The 13,965-nt window shown below is 36.2% G+C and overlaps 2 protein-coding genes and 1 pseudogene across 42 annotated transcripts; 2 read left to right on the forward strand and 1 right to left on the reverse strand.

The window, feature by feature from the left end:
• The first annotated feature begins 72 nt into the window (after nucleotides 1–72).
• LOC104744967 (uncharacterized) lies at nucleotides 73–7,806 on the forward strand (annotated as a pseudogene). Of its 40 annotated transcripts, none has more exons than XR_015572691.1 (22): nucleotides 73–315; nucleotides 610–699; nucleotides 781–943; nucleotides 1,062–1,169; nucleotides 1,240–1,313; nucleotides 1,428–1,471; nucleotides 1,593–1,693; nucleotides 1,776–1,852; nucleotides 1,953–2,031; nucleotides 2,202–2,268; nucleotides 2,339–2,408; nucleotides 2,554–2,635; nucleotides 2,733–2,806; nucleotides 2,904–3,058; nucleotides 3,206–3,261; nucleotides 3,537–3,597; nucleotides 3,705–3,776; nucleotides 4,045–4,148; nucleotides 4,326–4,483; nucleotides 4,711–4,827; nucleotides 4,938–5,049; nucleotides 5,215–7,806. The product of XR_015572691.1 is annotated as an uncharacterized LOC104744967, transcript variant X23 (transcript). The 40 variants fall into 40 exon arrangements; XR_015572668.1 differs by having other exon boundaries at nucleotides 77–315; nucleotides 1,062–1,147; nucleotides 1,963–2,031; XR_015572694.1 differs by having other exon boundaries at nucleotides 77–315; nucleotides 781–835; nucleotides 1,062–1,147; nucleotides 4,326–4,608.
• A 785-nt stretch (nucleotides 7,807–8,591) lies between these two features.
• On the forward strand, nucleotides 8,592–10,104 carry LOC104745033 (F-box protein At5g67140-like). The gene is made up of 5 exons (XM_010466197.3): nucleotides 8,592–9,002; nucleotides 9,092–9,238; nucleotides 9,359–9,494; nucleotides 9,585–9,683; nucleotides 9,760–10,104. Exons 1-5 carry the CDS (start codon nucleotides 8,914–8,916, stop codon nucleotides 9,973–9,975), a joined length of 687 nt encoding a protein of 228 aa, XP_010464499.1. The 5' UTR covers nucleotides 8,592–8,913; the 3' UTR covers nucleotides 9,976–10,104.
• Nucleotides 10,094–12,884, reverse strand: LOC104745024 (PI-PLC X domain-containing protein At5g67130). Its single transcript, XM_010466185.3, has 8 exons — nucleotides 12,413–12,884; nucleotides 12,178–12,300; nucleotides 11,721–11,858; nucleotides 11,533–11,631; nucleotides 11,125–11,428; nucleotides 10,820–11,043; nucleotides 10,656–10,742; nucleotides 10,094–10,541 (listed from the first exon to the last, which is right to left on the reverse strand). The coding sequence occupies exons 1-8, from the start codon at nucleotides 12,518–12,520 to the stop codon at nucleotides 10,335–10,337; spliced, it is 1,290 nt and encodes a 429-aa protein (XP_010464487.1). The 5' UTR covers nucleotides 12,521–12,884; the 3' UTR covers nucleotides 10,094–10,334.
• Between the last annotated feature and the right edge of the window lie 1,081 nt (nucleotides 12,885–13,965).

Here is a 13,965-nt window from a genome sequence, read left to right on the forward strand (position 1 = left end):
ATTAAATTGGGCCGAAAGGCCCATTAAGTTACGAAAACTATACATGTTATGTGGATATTGCGGTGCTAACACGAACGAACTGTGGAGCGTATCTCTCACTCACTGATCGAAAGACCTAGAAGAAGACATCTCTCGTATTTTCCTTTTTTCTTATAACGTCTATTAAAAAAAAAAAAAAGTAAAATTTCCTTTTTTGTTTTGGGAGAGTAACAACAAAAACACATCTGACTATAAATAAGACTCCTCCCTCTCTACTCATCTCGATGATTCAGAACCGATTTTGAGATGATAACAGAGACCCAAACAACAACAATGGTAAATTCTTCTTCTCGTAATTAATTACAGTTTTAGATTTTTATCATTGATAATAAATCGTAGATTTAGGTTTATCAATTGACTTGGGGGTTTTTTGTTTTTGGTTTTTAGGGTTTTCAATTTGGCTTTACAAATTGAACTAACGATGCTTCTTCTTCTTGATTATCTATGTGCAGATCAATGATTTTATTAGGGTTTATATATTTTCTGGGTTTTTCTCATCCATGTTCCTGGTTTAATTCAGAGATCTACTTGATAACTAACGATGGTTTCTTCTAATTTCTCTTTGTGCAGATCAGTTTGAATAACGATGAAGAGGAAGAAGACTCACACTGCCACGACCCATAAGTGTTAGACTGATTTGACGACGGTCAAGTAAAAAAGGTTTTGAATTTCTTGGTTTTTTGTTTTTAGAGTTTTTCACTTTGGAGTTTCTATCATCTAATTCTTATTCTATATGTGCAGATCAGAGATGGTTTGAAGAGTGATGAAGAAGACGACTCGACTCAGACTGCTTAAGGTTTTGTTTGTTGTTTGATGATGATGATGATGCCTTTTTCTAGTCTTCATCACTTTAGAACAGACTGATCAATAGCTTAATGAATCTGTTTTGTTAATCATCTAGCAGGTACTATTATTGTGGAGCTTCTTTTCACTTGGATTTTAATACTTATACACTTGCGATTTAGGTTGTTGTCTCTTCAGACTTCAAAAATTAACGATTGCTTTTCTGATTCATTGTGCAGATCCAGAGAGATATATGGTTTGAAGAATGAATGCAAGTTTCATTATAAAAACTTGGCCGAGGGGCGTGCTCACGGTTCTGACCATGGTAAAAATTCTCTTCTTGCTCTGTAAGTAATCTCTATATCCTCTCTTCCTTTCTTTACTTAACCAATAGTAATCTTCTGATTCAATGTGCAGATCGGAGGTATGTGGTTTGGTTTGAAGAATGAAGTTCCTTTTCCTCCGATTGAGAAAAATGCTCTGTTTTCTCTGTAAGTAATCTGAGATTACCTCTCTTCCTTTCTTTACTTTGTTTTTGGGGTTTTCAATTTGGCTCTTACAGATTAACTAACGATGGTTTCTTCTTCTTATTTATCTATGAGCAGATCACTTTGAATAACGATGAAGAAGTAGACTCAGACTGGTTAAGGTTTTGTTTCTATCATTAACACCACAATCCATTAGTAAAATAGAATAGACTGATCATAGCATAATGAATCTGTTATGTTAATCTACCAGGAACTTATTATTATCTTTTCTTTCTCTTGCAGGAATTTCATCTTTAAATACTGACAAGGGAGGGCTAAGTAACCAGCCAGCATACAGAGAGACATCTTCAATTGCTTTAACGAAAGAAGTGTCTAATAAGCAGGTATTATGAATCTTCTTTTCACTTGGATTTTAATTCAGACTTTGATAACTAACGATGGTTTCTTCTAATTCTCTTTGTGCAGATCAGTTTGAATAACGATGAAGAGGAAGAAGACTCACACTGCTTACGGTTTTGTATCTATCATCAACACCACAATCCGTAAGTGTTAGACTGATTTGACGACGACCAAGTAAAAAGGTTTTGAAATTCTTTTAGTGTTTTCACTTTGATGTTTCTATAATCTGATTTGTTATTCTAGATATGTGCAGATCAGAGATGGTTTGAAGAATGGTGAAGAAGACGACTCAGACTGCTTAAGGTTTTGTTTGTTGTTTCAGGTTCACTTTCTTCCCTTTATTACCGATGATGATACCTTTTTTTTTTTTAGTCTTCATCACTTTAGCCTTTGACTCAATACAATACGTCTTCCTTTCCCACTTCGAATTCCCCATCCATAAGTGTATATATATATATTTTAAAATGATTTTTGTTGTTGGCTTGTCTCTAGCTTCTCTAGAGATGGAGATAATATATGGCTCCCTTTCCTTCGGTGGAAAAAATCCTCGTCTTGTTCTGTAAGTAATCTCTATATCCTCTCTTCCTTTCTCTTCTCAACCAATAGTAATCTTCTAATTCAATGTGCAGATCGGAGATATATGGTTTTATGAATGAAGTGCCTTTTCCTCCGATGGAGAAAAATGGTCTTTTTTTCTCTGTAAGTAATCTCGATAACCTCTCTTCCTTTCTTTACTTTGTTCTGTTTCAAGTTTACCCAACCAATAGTAATCTTCTTTTTTCTTCTTTGGTTTATATTCAATGTAACCAATTCTAATCCTTTCTTTTGGTTCTTACGGTTGCAGGAACTACATCTTCAAACAATGGCAAGGACTAACCAGCATGCATGAGTCATCTTCAATAGCTTCAACGGAAGTTTCTAAGCAGGTACATAGCTTCTTTTGACCCTCAGAAAAAGTTGTATGTGTGCATAAAACACTTGATTTCATGCCATCTGACATGCATCTGTTTTCCTCGTACACAGAACAATGATTGGAGGCCTCACCTTACTGAACGAAGGAGCCATCTTCAATAGCTTCAACGGAAGTTTCTAAGCAGGTACATAGCTTCTTTTGACCCTCAGAAAAAGTTGTATGTGTGCATAAAACACTTGATTTCATGCCATCTGACATGCATCTGTTTTCCTCGTACACAGAACAATGATTGGAGGCCTCACCTTACTGAACGAAGGAGCCATATGCTGCAAAAAATGCTAAGAGCTTGTCTTTATAAAGCAAAAACTACTGCGTAACTTGAGCAACAAAAAGGCAGCAAAGTTCAAAGCACTACCTTTGAACAAGAAGGTAGAAGGTAATATTTACTTCATTTATCTTTCTCTCTCTCTCTCTCTTAATCTAACTCAAAAACATTGATTTACTGAATTTTTAATATTTATTGTGACCTTTAGTTCTACTCTTGACTGACCTTTTCATTATACCATGTTTGTGTTGATTGTAGGTTGTGAAGAACAGCAAAAGCTGCGGAGCATGTTTCTTATGGATTCTGTGAAAGAGGTATGTGTGTGTATCTATTCCAACGATGATTTATTGACTCTCATTGATGGTTTGAAGAATGAACAAGTTTCATAACATATTTATATATGTGTGATATTATATACGTAAATTTCTTAAATTTTATCCTTGAATTGGTACTTGGTAATAATTATTTGATTCTTATAACAGTGGCTAGGTGCTCCTCTAGTCGCCTTTGAATTGTTATGAGTGTGCAATGATTGTTTTTCTACATTCTTTTGGAATCATGGGAGTGTTCCTTCTGATTTGTATTGCAGACTATCAATTTTGGCTATGGTCGTACTGTTGACATTCCTCTTGACCTACTACCGCGATTTGGTACACGGATTTGATTGACAGTGGACTAGACATTGTTCATTTATGTGATTTGGTGGATATTTGAATTAGTTTGAATGATTTTTCGTTTTTCATCCTTTCATTGTTAGGTATACAGGATTTGAAGAAGCAAGAGAATGAGCTTCCAAGCCAAAGAAGCTGAGCTCAAACGACGAAAGCAGGTGAAACTTTAACTTAAGCATCACCTTTACAGTTCCTGAAGTAATTTTGTTTTGTTGAAGAGGCATCTTTTAAAACTTTTTGTGATTAAGGAAAGCCATTGAATAACTGGATATTTTGAATTTCAAACTGGATATTAATCACCTTTACAGTTCCTGAAGATATTGTGCCACTTAATAACTGGATATTTTGAATTTCTAAAGCTAATTTGTTCGTGAAGTTGCATGTTAATTGTCACATATAGTTTCATATTTGTCTTTTCTTTTTCAGGCTGTTGCGATTGAAGGAATCATGCCAGCTAATGCAAAAACTATTACCTTCAGCTCAATCTGGAGAAGAGCCCTTCCCTGAGTGTCTTCGAGCATGATAGAAAGGCAAGTCCTTCTTGTAAAACCATAGAATCTGTCTTACAATCAATCTTCTTGTAAAATGTTACATCTTTCTTTACACGTGTACCCGTTCGTTTGTCAACTGTCTCATTTCTGGCTTCATTTAGTTTCTCGTTGATGGCTAACAGACTTTTCATGTTTTCTTTCTACAAATTCTTGCAGACTCGAGGACGTTAATTTATTGCATCCAAGCTTGTGGCAAATCTTGATAACAACACCGTCTGGTGCATACCGTGTCCTTGCTTGCTTGTCATCTTCACTCCGGGCAGTCTATGGGCTCCTTTGACATTCCATTCCATCATGTTTATGGCCAGGGAGAGGTTCCTATATATCTTAAATGATCCCTCAAAGCCTTTGAGTTCCTCTTTTGTGACAACGTATTTCCTTATGGCTAGTTGGCTACCTTAAATTTTCGAACAGCCTGTGATACTTAATTACCTAGCAAGTAATCCTCTGATGGTTTGGTGGTAGTTTCACCTAATGTTGGTGGCTAACAGACATTGCATGTGACTCTTCATTTCTACAAATTGTGGCAATTTTTTTGCAGGTTTTCGAGGACACGTTGGGAAGACTCGATTTACAAGAACACCACACAGCCTCTGTATCTTTTCCGGCACTGCTTATCCAGAGCACGAACACCACACAGTTACTTAATTTAGCCCAGGTTCTTTCTTAATTTTGTACTTCTTTAGATTCCATTGCAACAATTACTAGTTTGAAACGATTATGATGAAACTGATTTTGTGATATTGTCTTTTGTTCCTTTGGATTTAGGTGCTATTTGGATCTGGAGCCTGGGAAATTCAAGACCAAACTGATTATGATATCTATGTTCAGCTGCAAGAGAGATCAAGGGAGTGTGATGTGTTCCTTGTACAGCCTACAGGTAGCTTAGTTCTCTTCATGTAGCTGATTTGAGTTTTTCAATTGTTTTTTTTTTTTTTTTTTTGAATGAAGAGTTTTTCAATTGTTTCATTCCTGTGCCCCCGTTTATTTTCTCGTTGATGGCTAAAAGAATTTTGACTCCTTTTTTTCTACAATTTTTTGGCAGACTCAAGGACGTGAGTCTATCATAGCCAAGCTTGTGGCAGATTTGACACAGCAGGTGAGTTATATAAGTCTGTATCTATCTGCACATAATATCTTTTCGTGTCCGTGCATGTGATTATGTAGTTTTCAGCTTTTATTTATGTCTTAGCGATGGTGGTTTGGTCGAGATCATAAAATTATGAGTATAGGTAAGATAAGTGACATAGAAAAAGACAAGGCCCACTTAAATTTTTTTCAGCAGAAAGTAATCTAATAGGTTCTTGTTGGGCTTTCAATATTTCTGTAAATTTCTTTGTGAAATAAGAAAAGAAAAGACAAAGGCTTTTTCTTAAGGCCCGTATATACTATATAGGCAGCGTTAACAGGCGTAACACAACCGAACCGTCCCGGGGTTTAGCTCTGTTTTAGATTTGGTCAACAAAATTACACGATTGTGTGTTCTGTCTTGGTAGACTTTCTTCTACTGCCTCTGTCTGTGTGTGTAATATAATAGGAGCTACTTTATGTTTTAACTGTCTCTCTATTGAAATCTTTAGTAAACGTATATTTTAACATATATAAACATGTTTATTTACTCTGTTTATTAATAGAAATAACAACAACTAGTCAACTACTATAATCCAAAAACTGAAGTTAAATAAATTAAAGATGCTTTCTAGTTGTTAAACTATTGACATACATGTGTTCGTAATGCACTAAAATATGATGATACTAGCAGTATAGCACCATCAGCATCAACTAAAGATAACAAAAGAAAAGATAAAGTCATGCCAAAGAAAAGATAAAGTCATACTTTAACAAAAGAAAAGATAAAGTCATGCCAAATAGTATTTGGCAAATACAAACCAATCATACAGTATATAGCTTCCAAATTCTCACCCTTAACCTAGTCTTTAAGAACAGTATTATACCCTCTTTTTTTTTTTTGGTTAAGTTTGTTTGTATTATACATCTCACAAAATGCCAAAAATAAAATAGAAAAACAACTGAGGTCCATGTAAACTTGAATTATTAGTGTACCATAAAGTACATGATGTAACTTGTTGGTTGGTCGTATTAATTAATGGACTCATCCGGAGAATTCACGATTGCCTGATATAGAAACTGAGCCTCACGTTACCCACTACTACACCACATTGATTAAAAGTTAAAAAAAAAAAAAAAAAAACGCAAAAAGATGGAATTGGTGGTGGTAACCTCAAAGAGCGTCGTAAATCCCAGAAACGTTAAGAAACCGACTACTGTGAAGGAGAAGATTCATCTTTCTCCATGGGATCTCGCTCGTCTTCGCTTTGGTTATCTTCAAAGAGGTCTTCTCTTTCCCAAACCTGATCTCAAAACTGACATAATCGTCTCACGATTACAAGCTTCACTCTCTGTTGCTCTAGATCATTTCTATCCTCTAGCTGGTCGTCTTGTCAAGCTCAACAACGACGACGACGACACCGTCTCGTTTTTCATCAGCTGCGATGGTTCTTCAGGTGTGGAGTTTGTTCACGCCGAGGCTAAAAACATCGAGATCAGTGATGTACTTCAGTTGTCTGGTTCTGTCCCCGGTTTTTTCAGTTCTTTTTTTCCTGCGACCGGAATCAAGAACTACCACGGTGTCTCAAGATCTTTACTTATGGTTCAAGTGACCGAGATGAAAGACGGGATTTTCATCGGCTTCGGTTACAACTCTACCGTCGCTGACGCCAGTTCAATCTGGAGGTTCATCAACGCATGGTCTGAGATTTGCTCGGGAGGATCCGAGACCTTCCAACATCGTCTTCAACTCAAAGGTTGGTTCTTTCCTAGCATTGATTACCCAATCCATATCCCAGACCCTGAAACAAAAGCAACTAGTTCTGTAACAACAACCAATTTACAAGAGAAGATGTTTCATGTTACAAAGGAGAATGTTCTGAAACTGGAAGCTAAAGCCAACAACGAGGCTGATCAAAAGATCTCGTCTATTCAAGCGGTGTTAGCACATATATGGCGTTCAATGATTAAGCACAGCGGCATGAGCCGAGAAGAAGAGACTCATTGCAGGTTACCTATAAACATGAGGCAAAGACTAAACCCACCGCTAGAAGCAGAGTGTTTTGGGAATGTGAGCCAGACCGGTATAGCTCCCGTCACGGTTGGGGAGCTGCTGGACCACGGACTAGGCTGGGCTGCTATGCAGATCAACAAAATGGAGATGTCACAAACGGATGAGAAAGCCAAAGAATTAGCAGAGAAGTGGGTGAAAAATATCAAGATTCCAGTTTCTGTTGGTAGCAAAGATTTGGTTGTCACAAACTCTAACCGGTTCGATGTGTACTGCAACGATTTCGGTTGGGGTAAACCGATAGCTGCAAGAGCTGGACCACCATATCTAAACGGGAGACTTGTTGTGTTCCAAGGAATCGATCAAGAGAGTCTTGATTTTCAGGCTTGCTTACAGCCTCAAGTCGTGGCAAAATTGTTGAATGATGTTGAATTTAACGAGTATGTGAACATTGTTGTATGAGAGTGATGATTTGGTTCAGTAGATTGAATGTGTAAAACGTTGATTTCTCTTGTGTTCAAGATTCACCAAATTCAATAAGCCTCTGCAATTTTTTAACGATGTTGTTACAGTTGACCTGGAGAAAAAGAAAAACAATTGTGTGAGCATAGGCCCAATAATTGTATTCGATTATTGGGCCTCCTATAACTCTCTTATTAGGCTTTTTTTTTTTTAAACTAAGAAAGAAAGAAGCCTTCACTCATATTGATTCTCGGAAAAAGGGAAAAAGAAAAAAAAATGGCTTCCTCATCATCATCATCTTCGTCGCTCGTCGGCGAGTGGGAGGAGCTTCCACCGGAGTTAACTCGTTCGATTCTAGGACGGCTTAGCACGGTTGATCTACTGAAAGCTCAGATGGTGTGCAGATCGTGGCGAAGAATCTCAAAAGACCCATCGATGTGGCGGAAAATCGAATCGGTGAACCTGGCACTTCACTCTGAGGAAATGTGGCGTCGCGCCATTGATCTCAGCGATGGTGGTTTGGTCGAGATCAGTATAGATATGTGATGATGTTAGTGTAAGGCTGCTTCGAGAAATTGCTCTTTCAACATTGAGTTTTGTAATTTAATGGAATAAGTTAACCTATTAATAGTTGACACTTGACAAATCTTTTTCTTGTTGCAAAAAACTCAATGAACGAAACGTAATGAAAAAAAGTAAAAAGAAGTAAAGAAAATTCACACATAACGTCATGTCAAATTTAACATTTAAATATTTTGTGAAGCAACCACTTAAAATACTGTATTTTAAGATCCGTCGGGCGTGGCACGTGCCACGTGGCGTACTAAAAGAAAGAAAAAGACCGAGTATGTATGTAGAGTATATAATTTTCCCACGCAAAAATCTTGGACCGTGTAATAAAAACATTTTAATTAAATCATATAAAAATAGTATTAATTTCAAAAAAAATAAAAATAAATAAAATTGAAAAACGAGTACAAAACTATGACGGAACGATGACCACATCTTCTGAAGTTAAACTAAGAAAATGACAACATCTTCTTCTTCCTCCTCTGCAATTATGATTATGAACAACAGTTGAAAATAAATTCTCATATATTTACATACTTTTCTTGGTATATAATAAAAAAGCTTCTGCAGGTTGTATTGATTCAAGAAGAAGAAGCTCTTATCCTTAAACTCATATATATATACATAAAAGTCATGTATGAAGAAGCAGCGATCGATCGTTTACCGTTAGACCTTCTTGCTTATATATTTTCTTTGGTTACTTCTTTCACCGTTTTGGCTCAGTAAGTCAAACTTGATCGTTGCAAAGTTATTTGATCCTTTTTTTTTCAGTTCTTGTAAGAAATTTTAATTAAGTTTTGTTTTTTTATAGGGGAAGTGGTGTTTGCAAGAAATGGAGGAAAGCTGTAAATCAATCTATGGCGAGAAGACAATCTTTGAGCTTTGCTGGTTGGACAATGGACGATCGTTCCACTTCACGTCTCGTTCATCTTGCTTACAACCTCAAAGAACTCGACATGTACATCTCTCTCTGCTTCTTCTAATATGATCAAGGCAACTTTACCTTTAGGGAGCTTGACTTGGTCAAATACAAGCTCTGTTTTCTTCATAGAGCTTCTTCTGTTTTCTATGTTTGCAGATCTAGAAGCAGATGGGGTTGTCATATAACTGATAATGGTTTATACCAAATAGCTTCTGCAAGATGTGTGGCCAATTTAAACTCTGTCTCTTTATGGGGCATGACTGCCATTACTGATTCTGGTGTTGTTCAATTGGTAAAGTACTCCCCTTTTTATTATGTGGAATTGGAATCTTTTAAAGTATTTGTTTATCATATCAGAGATTCTTGAATTTTTATTTGACAGATATCAAGAACTTCTTCATTGCAACACCTAAACATAGGAGGTACTTTTATTACCGATGAGTCTCTTTTCGCTATTGCAGAACGTTGCCATCATCTTAAGGTATAACAAGAATCTTCCCTATCCATCTACTTATTCTATCTAGAATCATTAGAATCACTCGGAATCTCTTATGCAGACAATTGGGATGTGGTGTTGTCGCCATGTGACAGAGAGAGGCCTTTTGGTTCTTGTTAACAAATGCAGAAAACTTGAATCAATCAACTTATGGGGAACTAGAGTTCCTGTGGATTGCTTCATTGCTTTACTTACCATCAGTCCTGCACTTCAGATTAAACCCATGGAATTGCTTCTCAATGCTCAGAATCCACCACCATTGTTGCATGCTGTCTAGTTTTGCTTCCCATTTCTCTTGTTTGTTTGTGTACATAGTAATTCATAAAATTGAATCTTCATATATCTTCTGTGTTCTCCCATCAATAACATAAATAAATTATCCAGTAAAGCTTCTATTGGAGTAGAATTGTGTCTCTATATATGTATATAAGTTGCAAAACATTCAACAGAAGCTGAAGACACACATACACAATATTTCTGCCTTTAACTCTGCAGTCTACAAATGCAATAATAAAATCGGACACTCTTTCTAAGGCAATTCCATGTTTCCTGAACTTAGGATCTCTCATTCGTGTTAAAGAAGTGATCAAGATTCTCTAACCTAAGAATCTTTCCAAGTGGTTTTGATTGGTTGTGTCATAGTAGAAACATCAGCAATGGAAGAAGCCATGAGAAGCAGAAGACAACAATGGTGTTTCGTTGATAGACAGCAGAAGCTAAGGATTTTGAGAACTGAACTGAACCTGTGTAGCTTGCACCTGAGTTGCTTCCAGCCGTTGAATCCATGTTTGGAGTTCTTGTCTGTAGAGTAACGTTTTTGCATGAACCATAAGCTGCTCCTGGCTGCAAACAACATCAAGAACCAAAATTCAGGTAGCCGTTTCAGATTGTTTATACTTGAACGATATGATTTCATATCCATAAGTACCGTTATCGAAAGTAGATAAGCTATATTACCTGGCAAGCAGCAAGAGTTTGACAGCCGCAAAGTACCGGTCCATTCATTCTATCTAGAACTTCAAAAACGCCGCCTCCATCACTTCTCTGCAATATTAAGGTTTTGTTAGCAAGATCTCGCAAAAAAAACTGTCATATTTTTAGTTTTATGATTGATTCAATACCATGTAGAAGTTAACAGCAAGGAAGTTTGGCATTCTATTCCCTCCTGACTTAAGACAAGTCCCAACCATCTCAGCAAGTGGAGCTGAGTGTTCCTTGCAAGCGTCTTTCTCAACCGGATATGTCGGGAAGTAATTCATTAAGAAAAGCGATGAACTTTTTGAGTTTAAAGGTTTTGACTCTTTTCTGTTAGGACAAGAACCTCGCTTCACCCCGGGATCCCCAGCTTTAACACAATGATAAGATAAGGTTATTCTCACAGAAAATTCTGATATCAAAGACTTAAAAGACTTTTTGTAATACTCACACTCATTTTCAACTATGTATCTCCACTGATACGCAACGCCTTCTTCTTCTTCTTTGGCAGCAACAGAAGTGAAAACCAGGAGCCTATGATTCTCTTGCACCATATCAGTCACAGTAGGCCAATCTTCTCCCTTTTTTGGCATTTTCGAAACAGGAAACCAGTACTTGTCCAAACCAGCGTTAGCAAACAGAGTTGATAAGCCTTTAGGTCTATGCACATAATCCTCAATTATGATCGTGATAATCTCTGTTGGGTTCTGACTCAGAAATGTCTCAACTTCCCTCAGTGTGTTAATTGCAGGTTGCTAATTCAAAAAAAAAAGAAACCAAAGTTCACATTTTCCATCCTACCGGGTTTCAACTTTCAAATCCAAACATGTTATTTAGTTAAGCTGAAGAAAAATCTTACAAAAGCCGTGACATTGAAACATTGGCCTCGAAGCGAATGGCAAAGCCAGATATCGTCGTTGAAGTCATACATATCCAACATTAGCCCTCTAACTCCATTCTAGAGAACAAATAAAAAACATATTCAAGAGTTTAACCCAAGAAAGAGGAATCATCCAAAATAAGAGGAGTTGGTAATAAGGACATTACTTGGAGCTGATTAGTAATAGTATCTTCTTGATTGTAAAATGTAATCCTATCAACACCTGGCAAAGGCGGTGCATTTGCATTGCTAAAGGCATTATGAGTCATCAACCATGTATACTTGTTAAAAGGCAATCCATTTATCTACAAAAAGAACACACACAAATTTCATCACCACATAGAGTTTAAACAAATCTTCAACAAAACCCATATTCAAAGTTCAAAACTTTTTGATACAACCAAATGATCTACACTATCTTCAGCAAACTCCATGTTCAAAGTTCAAAGCTTTTGATACAACCACATGATCAACATTATCTTGATACAACCAAATAAAAACTTTAGCAGAATCCATCTTCAAAGTTTAATTCTTTTGATACAACCAAATGATCTATACACTATCTTATATGATATAACCTATTTTCAGATTGGAAAATATAGAGAAACCTAATTAAAATCTTACAATGGAAGTTGGAATTGTGGCTTGGCCTCTTGTGCAGACGGGTTTAGTGCTCCCAACGGCAGGACAGTCTCCACAATACAAACCTGAGGCACAATCAGTGGCTGAGGAGCATGAATCCAACATCTGAGAAAGACACACACAAATAAAAAGCAAAATCCCAAAAGATTTAGACACCAATTTGATAGCAGCCATAAACCAGAGAATAGGAATAATAAGCAAAGAGAATCAAACGAACCTGGCAATTTCCATTAGAGCAAGCTGAGGAAAAAGAGAAGAAGAAAAAGGACAAGGAAAAAAGAGAGACTGTTACGGCTCTGCATAAGCCATTGATGCACGCCGACATCGCTCCTTAGCTTATGCAGAGAAAGAGAGAGAGAGAGAGAGAGAGAGAGAAATCTGAATGATGTTTCGATCTACTGTTGTTGTTGGTTGCTTGAGTGGGTTTTTCTAAGACAAGACAAAAGAGATGTTTAGGTACTAAAACCCGGGCAGGGCTTCATCGATTTGGTTAATCCTTAGAAAACAGAGGAACAAAAGAAAAAGATTAAGCTTTGTGTATTCTTTCTTTTCTTAGACAAAGGTTGAATCTTTTTCCCACCTCCCAAAAGAGAAACGATTAGTAAAGGAGCTAACCCACTTCATAAGTAAGAAAGTAGCTTAATTTAGAGCGACAATACATTTGTTTTAACATTTTATAATAAACAAACAGCAATACAGTTTCTAGTTGTGTACACCAAACATACGTACGCGGTGACTATTTTGTCAACACCTACTTGAATTTTGTGGAAACAATGTGTTTTTGGAAGAGTTTGTCAAAATTAGCAATGATGATTTTATCATATCAACATTTGTTTTACTGTATGTGATAATAATGTCTATAATTGCTAATATTTTTTTACCCAACATTTTTATTATTGATATCATTTTTGCTAACGTTACGGTGGTCACATGCGTGGGGACACTCTTGTCTTGTTGCTTGTCTCTTTGCTTCTTTCAAGGAAAATAATGTCATTATTTTCATATGATCGCACAAAAGTTACTGCAACATCTCACTCTCTCTCTCGCTCGCTGGAAATAACACAATAATAATGTCTAGATCACCATGCCTATTTCATTTACAAATTCATCAACAGAGACATACGACACTAGTGATTTCCATATCCAATCTTTTAGTTAATCAACCACTCTAAAAAAATAATACGTGATTTGAAAGAGTAAAAGTTACCGCCATATTAAACTGATATTACTACAAAATGACGATGTACCATACTCGGCTTGCTTCCAGCTTATTCAACGACGTCGTGTAACGAAGTCTCTCATTCGCAGCCTTACGCTATAATGTCAGGCCCATTAACGTATTTACTTACTAGCTTCTGTTAGTTGGGCCCAAATTTTCTCTTTTAAAGCCCCAATACCCAAGTAATGGAATCATAGAAAAAACAACTTGCGTTTCTCGCTCCTGTATTGAAAAGCCTTCTTCTAATGAAGTTTGAAAGCAGAAATATACAAAAGAGACAAGACACTTTTACATTTGTTCATAAAAAAAAAAGACAAGACACTTTTACATTTACTATTTTTGACTATAAATGATAGTTTTTCATTGATAGTAAATGTAATATATAAATATCGTCTTTTAAAAAATACAACTATGATTTTTTTTTTTTTTTTTGTCAACAAATACAACTATGATTGTAAGAAAGTTATATTTATAAATGCAGATTTAAAATAAATCTTCCGAATCTAGCAAAGTTTTAGTTTTGATTAGCTGTCGAAATTTAGTGTTGAATT

Source organism: Camelina sativa, chromosome 2 (genome assembly GCF_030686135.1).
Source record: "Camelina sativa cultivar CO46 ecotype springtype chromosome 2, ASM3068613v1".
NCBI classification, from domain to species: Eukaryota; Viridiplantae; Streptophyta; class Magnoliopsida; order Brassicales; family Brassicaceae; genus Camelina; species Camelina sativa.

Coding starts and splice junctions, on each gene's coding strand:
- LOC104745033 (XM_010466197.3), top strand. CDS start 8,914: ATGTATGAAGAAGCAGCGATCGATCGTTTACCGTTAGACCTTCTTGCT. Junction 9,495..9,584: donor ATTCTGGTGTTGTTCAATTG/GTAAAGTACTCC, acceptor TTTATTTGACAG/ATATCAAGAACTTCTTCATT. Junction 9,684..9,759: donor AACGTTGCCATCATCTTAAG/GTATAACAAGAA, acceptor TCTCTTATGCAG/ACAATTGGGATGTGGTGTTG.
- LOC104745024 (XM_010466185.3), bottom strand. CDS start 12,520: ATGTCGGCGTGCATCAATGGCTTATGCAGAGCCGTAACAGTCTCTCTT. Junction 11,859..12,177: donor CCACAATTCCAACTTCCATT/GTAAGATTTTAA, acceptor TTCTTTTTGTAG/ATAAATGGATTGCCTTTTAA. Junction 10,542..10,655: donor AAACTCTTGCTGCTTGCCAG/GTAATATAGCTT, acceptor TGTTGTTTGCAG/CCAGGAGCAGCTTATGGTTC.